At 35.1% G+C, this 18,445-nt stretch overlaps 1 protein-coding gene across 1 annotated transcript in view; it reads right to left on the minus strand.

The window, feature by feature from the left end:
* Positions 1 to 283: 283 nt before the first annotated feature.
* LOC135213422 (uncharacterized) overlaps positions 284 to 18,445 on the minus strand; it is a 541,077-nt gene continuing 522,915 nt past the window's right edge. Inside the window, exon 3 of the mRNA XM_064247383.1 lies at positions 284 to 681. Coding sequence (XP_064103453.1) covers positions 535 to 681 — 147 coding nt within the window. The 3' untranslated portion in view covers positions 284 to 534. The remainder of the gene's footprint in view (positions 682 to 18,445) is intronic.

Here is an 18,445-nt window from a genome sequence, read left to right on the forward strand (position 1 = left end):
ATATATATATTATATATATATATATATATGTGTGTGTATATATATATGTGTATATATATATATTATATATATATATATATATACGTATATATATACATAGATAACTAGATCGAATGTAAATTACCACCAGCATCGCCTTACCATGAAAAATACATAAACATAATATTAACAAACAACATAGACATTTAAAAGGCACACTGCCAAGCAACAGTAGTTTGACTTTGAAAAAAAGTATTTTTGCTCCCAATACTATGAGAAAAAAAATATGATAAAATATATGGCCATTACATGAGAAATGACAAGTCTGAATCTGAAGAGCCTAAATAGTTAAGAAAATCTTCAACCCTTTTCACGCCGGAAGCTTAAAAAACCTTTCAAGCATAGAAAAATTATTTCAACTTGAAACAATTTAATATTTTTTTTTTTCAAATGACGATGAGGAAAGACTGCACTTACCCAAATATCCCCAACAATTATAACCATTATACGAAAAATAGTTCCAACGTTGGCTCTGTTTCAAACTGAGAATAAAAATCACAAATCGTCAAAAAAGATTAAATAAACGTGCCTGAGGCGAAGACCCATATATATTCCTACGTTCATTTGGAATGAAAAGTTTTGAGATTGAACTGTATTACTTTTACTTACCTTTTCAGCAGAGTCGTCCCCACTGGTGGTCTTCTGGAAATAAACGAAACAGAATTGTGAAAAATATCGTGGTATTTACATAAATGACTGAATATTTACCTGTTTTATAGGCGCGCGCGCACACACACACACACTCTATATATATCTATATATATATATATATATATAAATATATATACACACACGTGTATTTGTGTCTGTAGACATTTACATAATTTCTCACCACATATACTGGTTTTCAACAAAGAATATAAGATTAAAAAATAATTACATAAAATAAAAACGTTGGTATTCAGCACATCTACCCTAAACATACAGAAAGGTAAACCTACATCCCTACATATGTGTACTATGTGTGCGCGCGTATAAGAGAGAGAGAGAGAGAGAGAGAGAGAGAGAGAGAGAGAGAGAGAGAGAGAGAGAGAGAGAGAGAGAGAGAGATTCTCGAAAATGAACGCCGGCAACAAACTTGAGAAAAAACATACGATAAATGAAACGCATAGCCACTCACTCCGGAGCGAGAGAGAGAGAGAGAGAGAGAGAGAGAGAGAGAGAGAGGACTAGCTGCCAATGGCATATAGTAAACCAAAAGGAAAAAGCAGATCGGCACCGAAATCCTTAATTATGCATCCGACATATCCGGGGAATCCCCGCCTGGCCGGAACACTTAATTGGAATATGCTCGACCAGGATTCCATTAATTACCAATTACCGGAATGACTGGATGGAAAAGTTCATTTTTCGTGCTCTAATAACAATGATTATCTAGCTCGCATAAGCCCCCCCCCCCACCCCCATCCTTTCCCTTTATGATGTGAGGGCGATTAGGCGACGGGATGGGAGGGTGGAGGGAGGGGGGGTTGGGGTGGTTGGCGGTGGGGGAGCTGGTTAGGAAGGACATATACAAAAAAAGAAAAAAAAAAAAAAAAAGAAAAAAAAAAATAGAAAATTCCATGGTAACCTACCTTTAGTCTTCAATAAAAAGTATAATATTTATCCGGATGCAGATATTGTGTTAAATCAAAAGATCTTGTCAACGAGAGAGAGAGAGAGAGAGAGAGAGAGAGAGAGAGAGGAAAGAGAGAGAGAGAGAACGAAGTCTGCTAAATTGCACGATTAAGCTATATTCCAATTGAACAATCGTACAAAAAGTCTGCTCATATGATTTTGGCCATTCAACGCAAACGAGAGAGAGAGAGAGAGAGAGAGAGAGAGAGAGAGAGAGAATGAAGTCTGCCAAATTGCATGATTAAGCTATATTCCAATTGAACAATCGTACAAAATTCTGCTCATATGATCTTGGCCATTCAACGCACACGAGAGAGAGAGAGAGAGAGAGAGAGAGAGAGAGAGAGAGAGAGAGAGAGAATGACAAGTCTGCCAACATGCGAGATCAAATTATATTCTAATTAAGTAATCACACAGGAGACTACCATAATATTTCCGAACTCAATGTGACACGCAAAATACACCAATATTGGTAACTGTAAATTAAATTTGCAATTAAAGAAATGTTCTTCGGTGCTACTTCCATATTTCCAAGGCACATGTCTTCTTGCTGATAAATGGTAATTTCTTTGACAAAGAAGAGTAACTTGAGTTACGAGTTCTTATTATTTTACTATGAATACATTGGATGTTCACAGACATTTTCAGTAAGTTATGTATACTTAATTAATCACTGACCTTGTGTACTGATGTTGATCGTGATAATAAATAAAAAAAATAGGTAAATAAATATACACTTTTAAAGGCATAAGACAGAGAGAGAGAGAGAGAGAGAGAGAGAGAGGAGAGAGAGAGAGAGAGAGAGAGAGAGACACACACACACACACACACACAAAACGTCAGTACTTGAGTGAAGTTGGTATCCTCACGTCATTCTGGCGATTACAGAATAATTCCAGAATTTTCTTAAACCTTCTAAATTAATATATATATTAATCGAATTAAACTTCTACTTTCCAATACAATTAATTATCTTCTAACAAATGCGTATATGTTCTTTCAGATACATATGTTATATTTTGCCACTCCCTTGCCTGGATTCATACATGCATGTATATAAAATGTATGTTTAATTATGCCTACTCAAAATCGATTTTTCCTGGTAACTGATAACTATCTCTAGGCAAACTTTCGATTAAGTAAAAATTGAAATTACAGTTACTGTGTCCCATCCTATGACCAACAAACACAGACGCTTATGGGTGGGAGCTTCAGTGTATATTTCAATATAAAAATCGCCCTCTCGCAGGAGGCACTAGCCCACCTGGCACCGTTATTGTATCTTGTCAGGCAATCAATCACAACCGGCAAACTGTCGACAGCTCCGCTGTGCTGACGACGGCTCTCCCCCGAGCGAACATCTCTATTTTTTTCGCATTCAAATTTTTCCCCGGCTAAGACTTCCGTGAAAGAGAGAGCTTACCGCCCATGGGTAGGCATATGACCTGAATGCGAAGATCAACTGCCGTCCATTGATTTTTGACGATTTTCGCGTTTTCGTCGCCAGCTTCATGATAGATACAGGAGGGTGTGTCTATGCTACACTAAAACATGTCGGCAACTTGTCACAAAGATGCCACAAAACTTTGGAAACAAGATAACGACACTATGCGAGATCTAATTTTAAGCAGATGCTAGATAGTCGTATGAAGCAATAGTTACAATTACTACAGTAGATTTTGATGTATAGGCCAGTCCCTTACGACGCTCCTGATTGGCTGCTGATAAACTAATCACTGGGCTGGAAACTCTCAGTCTCTCGAGAGAGTTCACATAGGCAGGGATGCATGTTCACCTCTCCTGAGGGATGCGTCGGAAACTCTCAGTCTCTCTCGAGAGTTCACATAGGCAGGGATGCATGTTCCACCTCTCCTGAGGGATGCACCGGAAACTCTCAGTCTCTCTCGAGAGTTTGCATAGGCAGGATACATGTTCCACCTCTCCTGAGGGATAATTTTGAAAGGTGCATCCCTCAGGAGAGGTGGAACATGCATCCTGCCTATGTGAACTCTCGAGAGAGACTGAGAGTTTCCAGGCTTGCGACTGGGTTATCAACAGCCAATCAGGAGCGTCGTAAGGGGCTGGCCAAGACATTAGATACACGGTTGATGTGAATCTACTATAACAGTCCTTAACCTGCATTCAACCCATTTGTGATGTGTATGCAATAAGTCGCCAACTTGTATTGATGACATGTTTCAACGCAGTATAGAAGCATCCTCGGACAGCTAAATCAAATCTGCAAAATGTATAAGGGTCTTATAGGACATCCTTTAAATTTATCAGTATACCCACTGAATACATTTCGTAATACTAAGTCTTCTCATATAACACTGCCATTATATTTATCAAATAAGTATGAAACGAAAGGAACACAAATCGAATGACCAACCGTGTGCGAATATAAGAATTTTTAGGATATGAACTTGGAGTAAATAATGATAAAGGAGAAAATGAAATGTTCAAAACAAAGCTATACACCCGTTATTCCATGAACTTCCGGAAAACAGCTTTGAATAATCCTCGATCATAGTAGTTTTATAAACTATTATGACAAACTTGGAAATGTATGTCGATTCTAATTTTAAAAGGTATACTACAAGATTTAAGCTCTACACACACGTTCACACACATATACGTACATATAGTACATACACTACATATATTAGCAGGGTCCACAAATCACTTAAAAAAGGCCATAGTTATTAACATGAAACGTTTCGTTTCATGTTAATAAACATGGCCCTTTTGATGTCTTTTGTGAGCCCTGATGTATGCCTTTATATAACTTCGCCTGGAATCCGTGAATATATATATATATATATATATATATATATATATATATATATATATATTATATATATATAATATAATATATATATATATATATATATATATATATATATATATATATATATATATAAATGGAAATAAATCTTTTGTCAAAACCGGATACGTCTCAAGTATAAAGGCCCATTAAAACACTCTGGATCAAAGCTATCGGCGGACTGACTTCCACCCTTTCCAAGTAGTGAATGACAGAAGAAGTTACATCGGCGAAATATATAGTGGGAGATATGCCCTTAGGTGATGTCTAGGGTCACAGCTAAGCCGACGTTGGTTCTGTAAATTGTCTTAATCCGCTTCATCGTTGCCTTAAGGAAGATACGGTTTATATGGTCAGTGTCACAGGCTCCATTGGATGCTTTCAAAAGCATGCATACTTAAAAGGAAATTTATATGTGTAAAGAAAATTAAAACTGTTATGATCTCACATGAGTGAAGAAAAAAAGAAAATAAAAAAGAACAAAAACACGCACGCAAAATATGCGCAGAAGCCAGCAGGGATAAAGCCTGATTTCTGTTAGAGCACAAAAGTCGCATTACAAGTGTCACGCCATTCCCAGCGAATCGAGAACAATCGGGGTAATCTCAAGGGACGTGAAAGAGGACAAGAAAACAAAGCTCAAGACTGAAAAGGAAGCCTTTTCATCAGTGAAGATGAAAGCAGATATATGAAATTAGCGTTAATTAATTTTCTTCTAAATACAGGAAAAATGCCTTTACTGGCGCGGGAACAAATGTAACATGAAATTAATCATTGTCGCAGGTAAATACACACACACGAGAGAGAGAGAGAGTGAGCGAGAGAGAGAGGAGAGAGAGAGAGAGAGAGAGAGAGAGCTCAAAATGCTAAAATGCGATCATGATAATCTGAAGGATGATAAAACCAATATTTTTGCTGTTCGAAATCATCATCAATCAGCACTTTCTACAAATATAACAATTGAAGTAGTTTCTAGTTTCATAACTTTTGACTCATCAGAAGGATTATTTCTTCCTGTTACGGACTAAAAAAAATCTAGGAACTCTCTCCTTGATCAAGTTTTGAGAATATGAGACCTACCATCTTTTAAGATGTTAAGCCTATCGCTAACGGGGTTGAGCTGGATTCTACAACCTTCTCTTTCACACACACACACAATATATATATAATATTAATTAATATATATATATATATATTATATATATATTAATATTATATATTATTATATATACATATATATAAATATTATTATATATATATATATATATATATATTCCTTTTTCTCAGCATTAATATTAGAGGACTTTACAATATTATTGAAAGGTAAGAATTCCTTCCTGATTATCCTCATGAAAAGTAATTTTAACAGAAGAAAAAGTTCTGACAAATGTATTGATTTATATGCGTTGCAGTTCTGAGTATATAACATATTGAAGACTAGACTCTCAGGGTGACCAGAAATAGAGGTAATAAAATGAGAGAATGAAGTAAGTTTATAAAGATGAAAAATTGAATTTATAAAAGTTTTTCTTCAAAAACAAAACTTTCACCAGGACTAAATTAACTCAGATACAATAATAGATTTGGTTCAGTTCTGGAATCAGGGGCATACAGGCCTTTTTATGAATAGGGCTTTCAAGTTAGGTAAAAGATAGCCTTACGTAATGCTCTCTTTTGTTTATCGAGATGATCAGACATAAATTGAGACTTTGCAGTAAAACTGCAAAATACCCTAATACTAATGCTGAGAAAAGGGAATAAAACGAAATAATCAAGAATGGCATAATGAATCAAAAGAATATTGCAATATAAATAAAAAAATTGAATTAACATTATAAATGAAAATGTAAAAACGATTACAATTAAAGCATAAATAAAGAAAAGAGAAATAAATGGAATATTTACTTAAAAAACGCCACAGGTCTTATAATTTAACTTTCTAAAACACAAACGATAAACTATTTCAATTGTTTACCTGGACAACAATATTCAAATGGCTCTTTTATTCCAGGATTTCATACATTTGAGCTTCACACAATTAATATTCTATAATTAATGCGATTAGCCCTTTAGTTTTCCATGATGAGAAATGCAATTGTACACTGCTAATACGCTATCTCCACAATATTTCTTGAATGTAACATATTTTCATTATATTTCGCTTCCATACTTCATGTTACCACTTGATATATCGAAATAACAACATAAGCTGTGCACTATCCAAGAACTTACATCTCACTTGCTTCTTGTTTATATTCTGATTTTTTATATTAAAGTTCCAAAAATTGCTGACGCAGTTTCTCCAATCACGAATGGTGTCTAAAATATGTAAATATTTCATTAAAGATTATGTGATTCATCCGAATGTAATAGTTAACAGAGTTATTCATAATTATTCTTAGACTTTTAGTAAGATATGATCTTGACAATAATGCACAGATTTATTTAAAACTTACAATGTTTATTGACGGAGTTTATGTCAAATGAGTGAAATGTTCCAATACATAAAATATACACCACGTGGACAAAACATACGAAAAAAATAAAGCTATACTTAATGAACCTATTTACCCAATGAACAAAGTACACAATTGAATAAAAGAACTGTGTCCAATGAACAACATACACACATTTTACAAAATGTACCTGAAGAACAGAATATACCAAATAGTTAAAAAGTACTCAAAGTGTACCCCATACTTCATCTATGAGGGGTAGGAAGAGGAGAAGGAGCTCAGAGCAGGAAGGGAAGTCCTACCCCTCCCTTTCGGTCCTTAGCTTCCTTTCCTCTCACTCTCTCTCTATCTTTTCCTTTCTCTGTCTCTTTCTCTCTCTCTCCTTCTCTCTAAGAGGGGTAGGAAGAGGAGAAGGGGCTCAGAGCAGGAAGGGAGGTCCCACCCCTCCCTTTCAGTCCTTAGCTTCCTTTTCTCTCTCTCTCTCTCTCTCTCTCTCTCTCTCTCTACCATCTATCTATCTATCTTTCCTTTCTCTTTCTCTCTCTCTCCTTCTCTCTATGAGCGGTAGGAAGAGGAGCTCAGGGCAGGAAGGGAGGTCCCCCCCCTCCCTTTCGGTCCTTAGCTTCCTTTCCTCTCTCTCTCTCTCTCTCTCTCTCTCTCTCTCTCTCTCTCTCTCTCTCTCTCTCGCAGTCTCATTCTCTCTCTCTCCTTCTCTCTATGAGGGGTAGGAAGAGGAGAAGAAGCTCAGGACAAGAAGGGAGGTCCCACCCCTCCTTTTCAGTCCTTAGCTTCCTTTCCTCTTTCTCTCTCTATATATTTCCCTTTCTCTGTCTCTTTCTCTCTCTCTCTCTCCCTCACTCTATGAGGGGTAGGAAGAAAAGAAGGAGCTCAGGGCGGGAAGGGAGGTCCCACCCCTCCCTTTCAGTCCTTAGCTTCCTATCCTCTATCTCTCTCTATATCTTTCCCTTTCCCTGTCTCTTTCTCTACCTCTCCTTTCTATAAGGAATAGGAAGAGGAACAGAAGCTCTGGGCAGGAAGGGAGGTCCTACCCTTCCCTTTCGGTCCTTATCTTCCTTACGTCTCTCTCTCTCTATATCTTTCCCTTTCTCTGTCTCATTCTCTCTCTCTCCTTCTGTCTATGAGGGGTAGGAAGGGAAGGAGCTCAGGGCAGGAAGGGAGGTCCCACCCATTCCTTTCGGTCCTTAGCTTCCTTTCCTCTCTCTCTATCTCGCGTTTAGCATACGACTAGAAAACGAAATATATCTAGAAGTGTTCGTGATTTGTCGGTGATAAGATTAGTGTGAGAATAGTAGGATAAAGCGTCTACTAAGTTAGTTTATCGAGTGAATTATTGTAAATTCGATCAGGATGGTAGTAAGCTCCAACTGTGGCAAGAAATGGCGAAATCTTGCTTGCATTCCAGATATGCAATATAATGAGTTAGCAGGAAGGGAGCTGGCATTTCTCATCTATGAGATCACTAACAGCCCTAATAAAAAAGATACAAAAGTATTCATAGACATATTGGAAGGATATGATCCTTCAAACTGGAATAAATCAGCAGAAAATATCATGAAAATAATTGAAGGAGTTCCAAATAAAATTCAAGTGGTCAAGAGACTTATAAAGAAAATATACATCAATCAACATATTCCGACAAAGAAAATGGATAAGGTGAACATTGTGAATATACTAATTGATGCAATAGGAAAAAGAATGCCTAAAGCATGCAAACTGTGTAAGGTGTGGTATAGGATAGTAAATCCACAAAACCTGATAAGGAAATGTTATGCATGTAACATACCAACATACCCATGTATCCCCAATGCGCTGAAGTCCAGCAAAAGGCGAGTAAGGATACAAGAGTATTTTGCTCAACATGTCTCTCATGGATAGATAATGTTATTAAATCAACTTAATGTGCAAATAGAATGGATGAAGAAGATGAGGAAGAGGAAGAAGAGGAAAACGGAAGAGAAGAAAAGAAAACTGAAATGACAGAAAAAAATAAGGAAAACAAAGACCAGGACAAGAGTATGGATGCAGAGATACTCATAGATATTACATATGAGGCAATCAAGCAGCATACATACGAAGAAATAAATTACAACATGACTACACAATAAAATCCCGAAGAGGCTTTACCCAGATCTGCATACTGAAGGGAAAGAGCAAGAAAAAAATAGAAAAGAAAGACAAAGTCTGCACCCTTCTGAAAAGAGGGGATTGCAGATTCGATGAAAGATGTTACTACAAACATCCCAAGGTATGTCACAATTATGAGATCTATGGTAAATGTGCATACCTAGACGGCTACGAGGATGAATGCAGAGATCTACGTCCAAAAATATGCTAAAACCTAAAAGAAGGAAAAGGATGCAAGTTCAACAAAAAAATGTAAATATATGCAGCCTGTAGCCATGAATCAAAATCAACTAAACAATAAAATCCAAAATAAAAAAGAACCAAATAAAGAAAGGAACAAAGAACATGAGGTGAAGGAAAAAAAACAAGCCATCACCACACTATGGTATGTCAGCAACGAAAATGCAACCATCAGCTCCAAGATACAGTTCAAGAAACAAGAACTGTATATACGATGCAAGATGATGGTGCAGATACAGAGAAAATTGCAGATTCGTACACAAAATTAATAATTATGATGAAGGAAGATCAAATAACTGAAAAAGTTGGATTTTTAATGTCAGAATTTCTGGAAATGAAGAAAAGGACAACATACCAGAACAGGAAAGAGACATGGAAAAATCCATATTATTACCCATATTAAATGAAGGGGATAACACGCAAACCATCATAGTGATGAATGAACAGGGTTTAGTTACGAGTTCTTTGAAGAACTAACCCAAATTGAAAAGAAAATAGATATAATGAATATAAGTGAAACCTGGTATTCCCAAGAGACTGGTAATGATGATCAAATAAAGGGGTTCCAAACTTATAGATCAGATAGAAAAAATAGGAATCAAGGGGGAACCGCAATATATGGGTGAAAGACAAAAAAAGAAAAAGGGAAAATAAGGGGGGGGTCACAATGTTATGAAACATAGTAACTCAGATTGTGAACTAATAGAAGTAGAATTTGAATCTGAATAATTAATGAACATAGTAATATATATATAGACCCCCTAATACTAAAGAGTATGACACAATAATAGAAAAATTAGATGATATATGTAGAAATCACAAGGACTGGACTATTCTCCTATCCGGAGACTTTAACTTTCTTTTCGTAGATTGGAAAGAATGAATAGGATATTGTGGTTGTATTTATTTTTATAAAAGAGAGTAATAGTAGTGCAGAAGAGGCAATTCGAAAAGCTATTAGATATGCTACTAGAATACATTCAACAAATAAATCACTTGCAACAAGAAAGGAAAATACTTTAGACCTAGTATTTGTGAGCGAGGTGAATTATGTTAAAGAAATAATAGTTTATAATGCGAGTATTTCAGACCATAATGTCATAGAATTAACAGTCCATTCCAAATCAAGCGAAAACGGAGATAAGCAAGAAATGAAAAAGTGGGAAGGATATGGGAAATACAATTTCTACAGTAAAAATATAAAATGGTCAGAAATAAATGAAAAATTAAACAAAGATTGGGATACCATTTTCGTAAATGATGATATACAGGTAGATACAGATATATTATATACAATTTTAGAGAAAATAGTGGATAAATATATACTGAAGAAGAAAAGTAAACATCAGTCATGCATACCAAAAGACAGAAGGATCTTGTTCCAGAAAATCAGTGTGAGGTCTTGCAAAAAAAAGAAAAAAGAATTGCATGGAAAGTGATGGAACTAAAAAATAAGATAGAAAATGCAGAACAAAAGATTATACAATCAAAAGAAAATGAAAAACGGGACTTGGAAGAAAAAACCCTAGTAAAATTATCAGCAAAACCCTAGACTATTGTACTCATAAGCGAAAAAATGAATAAAAGAAGAATAGAAATGGGCCCTCTAAGAAATGAAGGGAGATTAACGAATGGAAAAAACGAAATATGCAACATATTGGCAGATAGGTATAAGAGAGAATTCACCCCTAGAATTGATAATGAAGATAATGATACAGAAATAAGGGATGAAAATAGTGAATATTTATCAGACATAGATATTAATGAAGCCGATATTGTGCAGGCTATTAATTAATGAAATTAAAAATAGAGCAGCAGCTGGCCCTGATGGTGTCCCTGCTATTTTGTTAAGGAAAGTAGTTCATTCTATCGCAAAGCCCCTTGCAATATTATTAAGGCAAAGTGTAGATATAGGCAAGATTTATGATGAGCACATTTTAGCATATATTATCCCTACTTTCGAAAGTGGATCAAGACTAAAGGCAAGTAATTACAGGCCTGTGAGTCTAACATCTCATATTATGAAAGTGTATGAAAGGGTAATGAAGAAAAATATTAGAAACATGTAATAAAAATAATAATTTGTTTAATATAGGACGAGATGGTTTTGTACCCGGAAAAAGTACACAAACCCAACTGTTAGTCCACCGTGAGAACATATATAAAAACATGAAAAACGGAAAAGAAACAGATGTGGTTTATCTAGACTTTGCAAAAGCTTTTGACAAGGTAGACCATAATATATCAGCGAAGAAAATTAGAACACATAATATAGTGGACAAAGTAGGAAGATGGATAAAAGAATTTTTACACAACAGAAAACAGATAGTTATTGCAAACGATGAGAAATTGGATGATGCTAAGGCAATATCCGGTGTGCCACAAGGTACGGTGCTAGCTGCATTGCTGTTTGTTTATTATGATTGCAGACATAGACAGTAATGTTAAGGACTCGGTAGTGAGTAGTTCACCGATGACACAAGAATATGCAGAGAAATTACTTGTGATGAAGATAGGAACGCGCTACAAAGAGACCTTAACAAAGTATATGAATGGGCAGAGGTAAATAGGATGGTATTTAACTCTGATAAATTTGAATCAATAAATTATGGAGATAGAGAAGGAAAGCTATAAGCATATAGGGGACCTAATAACGGGACAATAACTAATAAGGAAGCAGTTGATTAAAGACCCTTGGTGTGATGTTGAAAAGGAATATGTTATGCAATGATCAAATAGCAATTCTATTGGCAAAATGCAAAGCAAAAAGGGAAGTTGTTACGGCACTTCAAAACAAGAAAAGCTTAACACATGATTATGCTTTATAAAACGTTTGTTTGTAATCCACTTGAATATTACAATGACATGGTACCCACGGTACCAAAGGATATTTCACAAATAGGGAGGGAGTACAAAGTCCTTTACAGCTAAAGAATAGAAGAAGTTAAGGATCTTGACTACTGGGAAAGACTACAATTTTTAAAATTATATAGTCTAGAAAGAGAAGAGAGTGCTACATGATAATACGGCATGGAAACAGATGAATGGAATTTCCGAAAACATCATGGAGCTAAAAAATATCAGAAAGAGCAAGCAGAGTAGATTAATAGTGCCCAAAACTATACCAGGAAAACTAAGGAAAGCACATAGATCATTAATCCACTACGCACCAGCATCGACAATGCAGCGTCTATTCAATGCGTTGCCAGTTCATCTGAATATATCAGGAGTGAGCGTAGATGTGTTTAAGAATAAGCTCGACATATATTTAAGCTGCATCCCAGACCATCCAAGATTGGAAGATGCAAAATATCCGGAAGATGCATTAGCAATTCTCTGGTAGACATTAGAGGTGCCTCACACTGAGGGACCTGGGGCAACCCGACAGATGTAAGGTCTGTATGGTAAGGTCTCTCCTCTCTCCTCTCTCTCTCTCTCTCTCTCTCTCTCTCTCTTTCTTTCTCTCTCTTTCTCTCCTATGAGGGGTGGAGGAAAGAGGATGGAGGGGCTCCAGTGCGGAAGGGTGGAGGTCCAACCCATCCTTTTCAGTCCTTAGCTTCCTCCTCTCTCTCTCTCTCTCTCCCCTTCCTCCTTCTTTCTTCTTTCTACGCCAACTTCTTCGTGGGTTGACTTGGTATATTTTTGTATTTTGGGTACATTTTGTTCATTACTTACCTTTCCTTTGATTTCTTAGCATATTTTAAGTTTTTTAGTGCTATACTGAAGTGACAAGAACTAACTTGTGGTGGAAAGTCAAATAAGAAATCGATCATAAAGAAATTTTATTATTGTTTTTACTGAAGTTTTATAGTCATAAAGAAAAACATTTGTTGGGAGTGATGTATACGGTTCTCAAAACCTTTTTTTAACAAATGAGTCAAAATTCCTGCTCGCAGTTTCTCAGGATCAAAATAAATTACAAGAATGTATATAAAAAGCGAAGGAAGTATCCTAGGAGTTCTAAGGTTCCAGTCCTCATTGGTTGGAGTTAAGAGAGAGAGAGAGAGAGAGAGAGAGAGAGAGAGAGAGAGAGAGAGAGAGAGAGATAACACAATCTGAACTTGGGTAAGTTATTCAGAACAGCATTTCTCCTCGGACACCCCATCGATTCGATAACCTCATACCGAGGAGCATTATTCTTTTGTTACGTAACGTTCCACGTTACAAAGCAACAAACAAGGGGCACTCGTTTTCCTAGGAGTGCGGCACAATCAGTAAGGTTACGTCATTATTCCTTCTCAATTATCGTTTACAAAATAACAATAAATACACATTTTTTTTAACTGCCTGTCCATTATTGTATAGTACTGTTTTCATATATATACGTATATATGTGAGTGTATGTATGTATATACTATTCGAGCTACAATGTCCTTTAATATCTAATTCGCTCTACCTTGGAATTAATATATTTTCGTATATGGAAACCGATGGTGAATTTTTTAGTTGATTATAATGTCGTCCTCTCGTGGGTTCTAACCAGCGCTCAGCGGACAGAGAAGAAATCAAGACTTCAGTGATGTTATCGATTCGGCTGACAATATGTTAATTCCTAAGTAGAGCGAATTAGATATTAAGACATTTGTAGCTCGAATAATTTATATGAATCACGGTGATCTGATAAATATTCATATGTATATATTATATATATATATATATATATATATAGATATATATATATATATATATATTATATGTATATATATATATATATATATATATAGATATATATTAAGTCATATCACATTTCCGTGATTCATATACAAATATCGAGCTACAATGTCCTTTAATATCTAATTCGCTCTACCTCGGAATTAATTTATTTTCATATATGCTTAACCGAGGGGAATTTTTTCTCGATAATAGATTTGCCTGGACCAGGGCGCGAACCTATGGATCCTTTCAACCCAGGAACGTCCAGTGAAGCGTTACCTACTACACCACCGCGAGTGGTGTAGTAGGTAACGCTTCACTGACGTTCCTGGGTTTGAAAGGATCCATAGGTTCGCGCCCTGGTCCAGGCAAATCTATTATCGAGAAAAATTCCCCATCGGTTAAGCATATATGAAAATATATTAATTCCGAGGTAGAGCGAATTAGATATTAAAGGACATTGTAGCTCGATATTTATTTTATTTATAGATATATATATATATATATATATATATATATATATATATATATATATCTATATATATATTCTATATATATATATATATATATATATATATATATAGATATATATATATATATATATATATATATATATATATATATATAAAGATATATATATATATCTATATATATAGATATATATATATATATGATATATATATATATATATATATATATACATATATATATATATATATATATATGTATATATATATATATATATATATATATATATATATATATATCTCTCTCTCCACAGTGAATTTCCCTCTTTTATCTATGATTAATCTTTGAATGTGAGGCCAGACGAAACAAAAAACCATAATAAAAAGCGATAACAATAACAATAAATATTTCATGTTAAAATAAAGGATCATAGCTAACAGCCTTTAAGACGCCATACTATCCATATCCCACTCTCCTTCATCGCGTTATTCAATTTCCTTTTCTAGTTCGCGTCTATCCTTTTTACCCTATCCATTAAACTAAGCATTTTCTCACCCGGCTTTTTTCTTTATCTTTCTTACATTCTAATCCTTTTTCGATACGTTGATTTTTATTCACCCAAACGACGCATTCCCCTCCTCGGTTTTTCATCTTTTTTATGAGCTACATCCACTCAATTCATTTCGCCTTGTTTGCTTCAAAACACTATATCCTTGCGGATTTTCCAAACGTTTAAAAGTTTCTAATACTTAAACTGGACACACACATACATACATACATACATCACATACATACATACATACCTACACACCCATATTATATATATATATATATATATATATATATATATATATATATATATATATATATATATATATATATATATATATATATCACAACTCGTCCCGAACTTCAGAATGCAAAGAGAGAGAGAGAGAGAGAGAGAGAGAGAGAGAGAGAGAGAGAGAGAGAGAGAGAGAGAGAGAGAGAGCAATGTTTTGTCATACGGCACAGGACTGATTAAATATGTTATGGAGTTTCATCAAACTAGTTTTATTTCTAACAAAAATTAACAGGGGACCATTGGATTTTTAAGAAATTTTACCCATACCAAGTTAAAATATTTATCTAGAAAAATTCTAGGACACTCAAAACAAACAGATTGAAGGATTTATGATACGAATTAACAAAGACAAAAACAAAATAACCTTTGCTGTAATTCCTGCATTACAGTTTAAAATCAGCAATCACGACCACTCAAGCATTTGCGCTCTCTCTGTCTCTCGGGCATCATTGTGTGGCATGCCCAATCCGCTTAGCTTGACTGAAGGATCTATCAGATGAATATTGCAATCTCACACTTGCAATAAGATCGCCGAATGAAAAGTCACCACATAAACGACAATATTTCTATAAGACTATTCATGTTTCGCTTTTAAAAATCACGATTATGGATTCATAACAAATGCATTACCTATAACGATATAGTTTTTGCAATACCTAAAGAACCAACGCATTTTCGCCTAACGAAGATCACAATTAAGTAATATTACTGACATTTGAGAAATATGTAAATGTATCTATAAATATAAATATAATATAAATATATATATATATATATATATATATATATATATATATATGTATATACTTTTAAACTTTTTAAACGCGTTTACAAACACTATATTCAAGGGTAACAGAGCACAATATTCCAGCACAAATCCCATACGATACAAAACCAAAACATCTGAAAAAAATGAACGAGATGAGTGAGAGTTTCCCCTTCATTTCTTTTCAGACCCCTTGAATACTGTCAAATGACCCGAGGGCACATGCCGGCCAACAGTTGCGTCCGTGCTGTCGGTCTGTCACTCAATAGAAGGGATAATTCAGAAGTGAGGGGGGCGGCGACCGCTTGTTACGTCGAAGCGATAGACCAAACGGCCTATTCAGTGTTGTAAATCACAAACACTCGCGATGCAGGGGTGACGATCTCTCCTTCCGAGGGCCGTCATGTGTTTCTCCTTTAATAATTTATTTACGGTTTAATCATTTATGAGTCAATTCGGCGATGTGTTTGGACACTAGAATACTACAAGAAGGCAAAATGGGGGTTGCTGTATACACAGATAGGATCATGTATTGATTCATGGACATTTCACTTATGACCCCAACCCAACATTTTTCGGTAGCTGGACCTCTCCTCTAGTGCAGAGAGAGAGAGAGAGAGAGAGAGAGAGAGAGAGAGAGAGAGAGAAATTATAGTGAGATATTCTGTAAAAAACAATTAAGGAAAGAGCTGAAGGACTTAGAGAGAGAGAGAGAGAGAGAGAGAGAGAGAGAGAGAGAGAGAGAGAGAGAGGTGGAAAATTATAATACAAAATTCTTTTAGATGCAAGGATGGAACCGAAGCGAGAGGGAGTTAAGAGTGAGATGGATGTCCTCGAAAAATATAAGATATAAAAAAAATTCTAGAACGAAACTAAGGGGGCAGAGAGAGAGAGAGAGAGAGAGAGAGAGAGAGAGAGATAAGCAGCCTCGAAAAATATATACTATATATATATATATAAAACCTCCGCAAAAAATGTGTGCGAAAACTTGAAACAAAAAACATACGGCGATCGTATCTTTGCTGGAGGGAGTAATGGCAAAAAAAAAAAAAAAAAAAAAAAAAAAAAAAAAAAAAAAAAAAAAAAAAAAAAAACAAAAAAAAAAAAAAAAAAAAAAAAAAAAAAAAAAAAAAATAAAAAAAAAAAAAAAAAAGCTCTTGCAAAGCTCAGGAAAGATATTTCTCTGGAAGAAATGCTTCCTCAGGGGCTGTTACGATTTCAATTCCGTTAAAAATAACACAGCAAACATTCATTACTAAAGATAACATTAAGATAACATTAATGGATAAAATTCATACGTAAGTGGATCTATGCATGTGTTAGAGAACACTATTTAGAAAGGATAATGAACAACGCCGATGACACTGATAGTTATATCAATGATGATACGATGATGATAATAATGTTATTAGTTTCCATCTCCCTTCTGTTGAAGATAACAGAGCAAACATTCACGACCAAGGATAACATTTGTGGCAAGTTAATATTGTTGTCTTTTATAAATGTTTTCTTTTTCAAGTATATATATATTTTTCCTTCTTTGCCAGTTCTGGGTTTAACGATCCTACACCGATTCTCAGTTTTCTCCTCCTCTTCTGCCCCACAGCCTGTTCGTCTCTCTCTCTCTCTCTCTCTCCAACACCCACACATGCCTTGAAGAAGTGTTGTCCTTCTCTCTCTCTCTCTCTCTCTCCTCTCTCTCTCTCTCTCTCTCTCTCTCTATTTATCAGTTTTCGCTATTTCTTTCATTTCTCTCTTCCTCAAAAATATACGTTGGGTCAATATAAATAATAGCAAGGAAGAATACCCGACCATGAGGCATAAAAGAATGTAGCAAACCCGTTTCCTTTTATGAAGGAGATTTCATAACATTACTTTAACTATGCTCTGTTTTTTTTCATCTGTCCATCTGCCTGTGGTGTTTTTGTATGGCAACACTGCGTCCCGGCTTTAGATAGTTACGCTATGTGTAAGTTTTAGGTAAATAAAAGGATATCTGGGTGTACATTGCAACTGAAAAGTGTTTTAATAATATACTGTATGCGAATTACACCGTTATTATTCGAAATAGGATATTATTATAATCGTTGAATGTAAGCTGAATGTGACTATCTAAAGCCCGGGACGCAGTGTTGCCATACAAAAACACCACAGGCGGGTGGACAGATGAAAAAAAACAGAGTATAGTAACCATAAAGTTCCTTAGTGAAAACCTATTTAAATGTTCGCCGCGTAACGTTTATAATTTACAATTATAAGAAAAACACCTTAGTAGCTTACTCTAATAAACTTTCCAAAAAAGTTACACTGCACACAGCTTTCATTATGTAATAAGGAAATAGTTATATTTTAACTCAAAAATTATGCAAAGGGATACAGGTCTTTCTATT

This window comes from Macrobrachium nipponense, chromosome 42 (genome assembly GCF_015104395.2).
Source record: "Macrobrachium nipponense isolate FS-2020 chromosome 42, ASM1510439v2, whole genome shotgun sequence".
Classification (NCBI taxonomy): domain Eukaryota; kingdom Metazoa; phylum Arthropoda; class Malacostraca; order Decapoda; family Palaemonidae; genus Macrobrachium; species Macrobrachium nipponense.